Source organism: Fulmarus glacialis, unplaced genomic scaffold (assembly GCF_000690835.1).
Source record: "Fulmarus glacialis isolate BGI_N327 unplaced genomic scaffold, ASM69083v1 scaffold45550, whole genome shotgun sequence".
NCBI lineage: Eukaryota > Metazoa > Chordata > Aves > Procellariiformes > Procellariidae > Fulmarus > Fulmarus glacialis.
This window is the reverse complement of record NW_009186666.1, coordinates 1616-9339: the sequence shown is the minus strand read 5'-3', so window position 1 is coordinate 9339 and position 7724 is coordinate 1616. Positions and strand designations below refer to the sequence as shown.

General features: G+C 38.1%; 1 protein-coding gene across 1 annotated transcript; it reads left to right on the top strand.

Moving 5' to 3' along the window:
* Positions 1 to 2229: 2229 nt before the first annotated feature.
* Positions 2230 to 7095, top strand: LOC104072754 (centrosomal protein of 57 kDa-like; the record flags this gene model as incomplete). The annotated part of the gene is made up of 4 exons (XM_009572322.1): positions 2230 to 2386; positions 5473 to 5652; positions 5973 to 6094; positions 6979 to 7095. Coding segments are annotated over 4 exons (576 nt in total), but the record flags the coding sequence as incomplete, so codon positions are not given.
* Between the last annotated feature and the right edge of the window lie 629 nt (positions 7096 to 7724).

Here is a 7724-nt window from a genome sequence, read left to right as displayed (position 1 = left end):
CTGACTATTACACTATTCAAATTACTGCCTGTACCCTGCACCCAGGTGAAATTTAGAAGACACGCAACTAATGGAAAGCCTGTATTTGTTTTGCTTTGTGTAACTCGGTGTTCAAGTATTTGAGTATGCTAGCTTTTTCTTTCAGTTAGTCTGCTGTTGGCTAGAAAAATGTTACTTATGCCAGTAAAAACAAACAAAAAAACTCCTGTAGTTTGGGTTTTTTATGTATTTATTTTTAATTCACAAACCAGATTTTACAGGTGAAACATAAAGACATCTAGGAAAATTGATGCTGGCAGCCCTGCTTTGATTTCAGACTGATTCCCCTTTTCTTTTGACTGTTTCATGGGATACCTTTGATTTGAATCAATGGCAGATAGTATATTGATATTTGAATCAATAGTTACTGTCATTTGGGTTGCTGAGGTTTACGTTGTTGCTGTTACTCTATTACCCGCTGCATAAAGTACTGTGTTTTGCTTGGTTCATTTTTACTTCATTATTTGATCTTATTATTCTGTGTTCATCAATTTAACATCCTGTAACGCTGATGGTTTTTTTGCAGGAGTGAGGTTTAGGTCTTGATGTTAGCACACGTTCTAGTTAGACCAGTATGGTTGCTGAGCATAAAACAGTGTATATATGTATGTATACAAAAACCTGTTCAAAATATTTTTATTAATATATTCTTAATTAGGGATTAGTGTGTTAATTGGCTTTCTGTGGTAGTAAAAGTTCTTGTGCAAATGCAGTTATTCCAAGAAAAGCCATTACGTTGTATAGGAAAATGTTACAGACACAAACTGCAAAGCATTCATAAAATTGTGCTTAGAAACACTGATTGATACATTCACAGTACTTAGGATCCTAATTTTCATGTCCACAATGTATCACTTCATTTATAAGAGGAAATTAGCTGTGTGTATGCTTTAAATAACTTAGAAATTTTCTTAAATCTTTTCCCTGTATTAGTTTTCTTCCTCATAATACGTTTTGGGCCATTGTCTAATTTGCTATGAGATACTTGCATAAATACTTTCTGTATTTTAATTTAGGTCACGATATGCTCCCAGTAATTGGTATTTGCAAAAGCTTAAGAAAACCTTGCCAAGATTAGCAATTGCTCAGTTAACATATTAGTGAAGTAAATGTTCTGTGGAAAGCTGTTGGACCATTGCATCTGTTTGCAGCCCACTCCTCTCTTAGGTTACCTTCACATTCTGTTAGTGAAATGTTTAATGGTGGGTACAGTTGAGAGAAATTACTCTTGCACATTGAAAATAAGCATTCATATACACAAATCAGAAAGCTTAGGCCAGGTAGTCAGTTTTTGAGTTAAAACCATAAATACAGTACACTAAGTGCCGTGGCCCTTTTGCTTAGAAGAATCTTGTTAGAAAGCACATGCTTTCTTTTTTTTAATGGTATTCTGACAGCTAGGTGGTTCCCTCTGGTCATTGCAACATCCAAAACACAACGTTTGGAAAGTTGATGTAGACTGCTGGGAAATCCGTGGTCTCTGTGGCTGTGTTTTTGAGAACAGTCTCAAGCTGATCTAACAGCACGTTGCTGCTCAGAGGCAGAGGTACCTTCCTGGCTGTGATCTGCTGCTGCTTTTCTTGTGCTGATACCACTAATCAGGTGTAGCATAAAGTCACCTAGGTGTTTCTGCTGGTGAGGTGCAATCTATTCATGGAAGGATAGGAAAGATGAATTGAAGCCAGTGGAAAGGAGTGGTTGGGACTATGCAGCTGGGAGGCTGAGGTGGGGAGAGAGCGTGTCCTCTGCCCCATCTACGGTCAGTGAGCTATTACGTTAAATGAGAGGATGTAGAACTGTGGTCCTGGGTGTGCTTTATCAGCTTGGCCACCTTAGTACAGTGTCCCGTGTGCAGTATGTATAATCAGTAGTTAAGCAGGGATCTGTTTTCCAACTGACTGGTGTGTTACCTTCTCACAATAAGCAAGAGACAGAATAAGTAAGTAGAAAACAAAAGTGGAAATCGGAAACTGGTATGGAAAAGACATTTTCTTTCTGGTACTGTTTTTAGTGGAGTGGAGTTGGATGTAAAGATCACACAGCCTAAGGCTGTAAGGAAGGGAATAGAGCTTTTGAGATATTACAGTCTCCTGCAGCAATACTTCTCCACACCAGCTAACTGGATTCTGCTTTTTTTTTGTTGTGACAGAGAAACAAATGTGCTGAGTAACAGCTTTGTTTTGTTTTCAGGGTGAACTATACAAAACTCATAATTCTGCGTCAGCCACAGATGGACTCTCTACAACTTCATTTATAGAATATCCAAAGTACAAGCCATTTATTAATTCAGATTTGCTGCGCTCCCCACGGAAACCAGTAATTCCATATCCTGAAAGCAACAGCAGAGGTAATAGTTCAGCAAGGTTGTTTTCTTAGCTGTTTCTGAATCATGTGGTGAAATACTGTATGTCGCCCTGTACAAAAGTTGCAGTGTTTTTATTCTTTTATTGCTTCCCAGAGATGTGCAGGTCACCTGTTTTGTAGGTCCTTTGCACTTCTTTTTCTGAAGAATACCTAATGAAAAAGGTCATCTTACAGCTGAAGAAAGATTATCCTCTTCAGTAGTAGAGCTGTGAAATTGGCCAAATACTTTGTGAAATTGCCCTGACATGTTTTCTTTGCCCCTTCTGCAGTCCTCTTCTCCCTCAATCTTTCCTTTTCTGAGTTCACACCTGAGTTTGAAATAAGGAGACTTTAGTCCCCAAAATGGTTTGGAGCAAAGGAAGAGGTTTGGTGCTTTTTGCAGTGGGAAGGCTTATCATGGACAAAGGGTGTGGTGAGAATATTTATTATATCAGTGAAGACTTAGAGCATGCAGAGAGTGTTATGCAGCGTAGTGCTGAACAGAGAGATCACAACACCAAAAAGGGAGGAGATTTTACTCCCATTTATTCTTCCTTGTTTCTAGGCTATTCCTTCTCCCTCCTTTCCCACTGTGGTCCTGGTGTTCATCTCCAGGTAAACAGGTTTGTCTTGCCTGACCTAACATGAACAAAAACATTCTTGGTTAGTTTTCTGTTATTTTAGTGAGTTGACTTGTCATGCAGTGAGACGTAGTCCAGAGCTGCCCTGGGGTAAGTACAGGTGGCAGCAAGGGGAGTTGGGAGGCTAGAGCAGGACCGATCCTTTGGTGTGAGCTGTTTGGCTCAGGGTCATTGCAAAAATACTCCCTTTAAGACTGGAGTTGCATGAAGGCTTAAGGGTATGAAAAACTTGGTATTTTTTCCTTATAGGGAGAAAAGTGAGAAAAATTTAGGATGAATCCTAATATTACTCAAACTAAGTAAAAAATCAGCATGATAGGCTCAAGTCCTTGTTCCAATAACATAATTCGTGTCTGAATTACTAGAGACTTCTATGTTAATGACCTAGTAGATGAAATCTCAATTCTTGAAGTGCTATTTAAAATGCAGTATATGCTCTCATATGCTCAATGCCATCAGTTTTGAGTGGTGTTGACACAAAACTAAAGGAACCTGGTGACAGATAAAAAAATTGGATGTGCAGGAAAGAGCTTCCTTATGAGTTACTGATACAGGTGTATTTTTGTAGATTGTGTAGTGACAAACTTTTGACTTCCAAGTTTTCACTTGGCAACTTTTTTCAAGCAGGGAATCTCAGCCAACTCTGAAATAAGTACAGGTGGAGGGAGACAATCTGATAAATTGTATCCCTTTTTAAAAATTACAAAATGTTTTTATTTTCAAAAAATGCTTAAGTAAATATGAATATGTACTAAAAATTAAATCCAACAGGCAGATGATCCAATATCTTACTCTTTTTGCATAGCTTTTAACAATGCAGGAATGTTCTAGAGTGTATATTTTAATAAGGTTAAGGATATGGGAATTAACTTCAGATGGGAAAATAGATTTGATTTTTCTTGAGGGTCCTTACTGCTCCTCCCACCCCCTAATTTTTAAAAAAATAATCTTGAAAAATCCTGAAATTGAGTAAGTAAACTCTGCTTATTTTGGTTAGAATTTCTTTGTGCTGTATATGTGTGTGTCTCAGCATACATAGTTGGTTTTAATACTCTAATGATGACTGAATGATACTTGGCATTCTGTTGGGTTTCACCTTTATCTATTCATAGCCTCAATTGCTTCATTGCTGTATTTTGTTAGTCATTATTGTAAATATACAGAGATTTCAATTTAGCTCTAAGGATAATAGTAACAAAACTGTTTATAGTTTCATCTATGAGCATTTCCATTGAATCCTGATAACAGTAATATAAATAGAGATGAGGGTGCAGTTGGTGACTTGCAAACAGGGCCAAGTTATCTATAACTTCTCTCATAACTGTGACTGCTGTCACCCACTTTTTATTTACTTAACAGGTACCTTAAAGCAGGTAGTTTTTATTGATGTGATACTCTAATGTGCTATTCTGCATTTCAAGTTTTGATGAGTTTTTACTCTGGAAAACTCATTCTGATAATTATTTTTCCTTTTTTTTTTTTTTTTTTTTTTTGTAATGATGCTCAAACAAATATGCAGTTCCAACTTTTCTTGTGCTCATGCATTCTTTCTCTAGAGTGGATTTAAGCACAAAGGAGTGGGCTAATGTGACCTTGCAGATTAGTCTGCTATATGAGCTGTCCGTACAGATGTTCCCATGTTTTACTTTAGCAGGACTGTATAGGGGAAAGGGCTTATGGTTATGGTTCCCTTTGCAGAATTAAACAATACAGCTAAGAGACGTAATACATCAGATTACCAGCAGATGGTCTAATTGCAAGGTGATGTGAGTTGTATTACAACTGCTTTTCTTTTTGTGGTGATAAACATATAAAGGTTTTGTTGAGTAATTGCTAAAGCAGGGAATGGAACAGAAAGAGGGAAAGTTGTTCAGCACAAAGGAGATGCATGTCTTGGGGGGGGGAGGAGGAGAACACAAGTGCAAAACCAGAAGAATCAAGAAGGAGCTGCCACTTAGAGAATAAACACTTTTATAGCCCTTCTGATAGCTAACCTTTATTCTGCTCTGTGACCATTCATAGAAACATTGTGTTTGTATATTTGTTGTGCTAGCATGCACTTGTAGAGGAATAATAATAGAGAGAACTGCCACTGTTTTCACTATCTAGTTGTGACCTTTCATTTCCTTTTGATAAAGAGTCAGAAGATGCACTGCTTGTACTTAATCTACAGAATATTTACCTGCCTTGTTCTGGGAAATGGAGGCATCTTTCCCAAATGTTTAGATGAAGGTGTGTACCAAGGGCATCTATTCGTTTGAGACTTGTTTTAGAGTCAGTTATGCTTTAAAGGGAAGCAGGTCTTAATTCGTGGAAGGAGTCTTGGATGCTGGTAAGGAACACTCTGACTTTCTTACATAACATGCTTTTATAAAAACATTTCAAGATCAGTGTTACCTTGAAGTGGAAATTTAATGGTATCTAACAAAAGGTACTTCTTCAATTACAGCAATATTTTCTGCTCTGAAGAATCTCCAGGAAAAAATTCATCGACTGGAGTTGGAACGGCTTCAGGCAGAGGAGAATGTAAAACACCTCAGCAGAGAAACAGCAGACTATAAAAAAGTACTAAGTGAACAAATGCAACACAAAGAGCATGACAAGACTGAAGTATCAAAGAAAAATCAAGGTTGTTTGCAAACTTTACATAGATACTACACAACACTGATGTGGATGAAACCTGAGATTCATCAATGCATAAAACTATTTTAATTTACTTTTTTCAGCATCTTTTACTTTGCAGTGACACATGGAGTTACGAAGAAATAATTTTAAAAGCATACTTTGTTTTAGGGATTTGCATGCATACAGAAGTTCGTTAGGCTTAATCAGTGGGTTTCTTTAGATGGTCCTTTTCTTGTTTGTTTTGGAACTGTCCTGAAAACATAAAAAAAAAATCCCAGGACAAGCAGTGCATGATTTCACTTTTCTGCCTTCTGTTCTCTTCAGAACTGGTTTCTCAGCTGGCAGCTGCTGAGTCTCGGTGTAGCCTTTTAGAGAAACAGCTGGACTACATGAGAAAAATGATCCAGCATGCAGAAAATGAGAAGTCGCATCTCTTGGAGAAACAGGTGTGTCTTCAAGATTATCTTAGGGTTAAATTATAAAAATCATGAACTGTGTCATGATTTTTTGTAGTTACTGTAATTTTAGTATCTTCAAGTGTGGATGTCTATTTCAGCTGGCCTTTATATACTGAGGTGTGGATAACTTCCCTACTTAAATTTCCCAGTCTTATCAGGACCCTGGTATTTTCTGCCTTTGTGCACCTGTCTCTAAGGCAGTAGCAGGCTCTGATATTAATAAGAATTGTTTGCTTCTGCGTGATTGGCTTACTGTAGTAGCTCATCCTTATCCCTCAGTGTTATACCCATGTGCCACTGGAAAAAACTTCCCTTTTGTGTTTACACTCTTCAGATCTTTGGGGATTTTCTTTACTAGTACTACTTCTGCCAAACTGGGGCTGAAATACTGATTCTGTAGAAATAATAGTAAAATTTCTATTTCCTGCTATCAATGACTGTGGGATTTGGCCTATATGTAAAAAGAGGTTGAATTTTGTTTTAGAGGCGTATGGATCACCTAGAGCTCTCTGTTCTTTGGTCTCTGTGGCTGTCCTATTTCAGTCTATTAAATATTTACTGAAGAAAAAAAATTCAGAAAGCTATCTCTAATAGCTGAGTAACGAGGGTTTTTTACCACGTTGGGTTCGGAGGGAGGAGAGACTGCAGAATTCTCTCTCATCTGAGTCTGGTTGAGTGTGGGGTTCCCCACATTGGTAGACCAGTGGCACAGTTGCTCCCTAATCATAGCACCATCTAAAATTGCACAGAAGAAGCAGGAGTTCCTTTGGACTGCTTGTGGGCCTCCTTTGCGCTGCAGACACAAAGCTTACTATAGATGGTCTTGTTTTATTCTGCTTATAATTGTCTTGCTTTTCACTTCTCGTTTCAAGGGCTCATTGGAGAGAGATCGGCTTCTTGATCAATCACATGTTCAGTCTAAATTGGAAAAGCTGGATATGCTGGAAAAGGAGTACAGCAGACTTACTATGATGCAGTCCATAGCAGAGGTCTGTCATTTGTACTGGATGCTGTATCAGATTTATCTTGTTTATTGTAATCAGCACTTTATAGCTGTATGTCAATAATAGAGCTGAGCTAGGGAAAAACAGCAACTAAACATCTTTTTAAAGCTGAAGTGTTATAAAAATTTGCAGTTATTGCTGGGAGTCTACATGGCCAGGTAGGCTTTAGGTCACTACACTTTGTTTAGCCTTAACGGTATTTGCTGGTGTTCCTCTTTTGTGGTTAGTTGGTGCCTAGGCATGTAGGATTGTGGGCGTTCCTAAGCTCCCAGCTTCTGAGTTGCCTTGCATGCTACTGAATGCTAGCAGTCATGTTCTGTTATGACCCAGATTTGACTTGACTTGTGTGGGTTTGTTGTGTTTTTTCTTTTAGCCACTTACGCTTCTCCTGAAGAAATGCAATTATTATTAATTATTTTGCTTGCAGAATTCTGGAGCCTGACGTTGCTAGGCCTCTAGCACTGACTGGCTGTCAATGGGTTTGAACCAGTCTACCTCTTCAGGATTCATTTTGAATCAGTAGCTTTTAAAAGTTCAGCATGACCATGTTTGATCATATTCTTTCTGTGTACCATCTGTGGAGTTGGCTTCTGAAATCCAGTCCACATCCTACC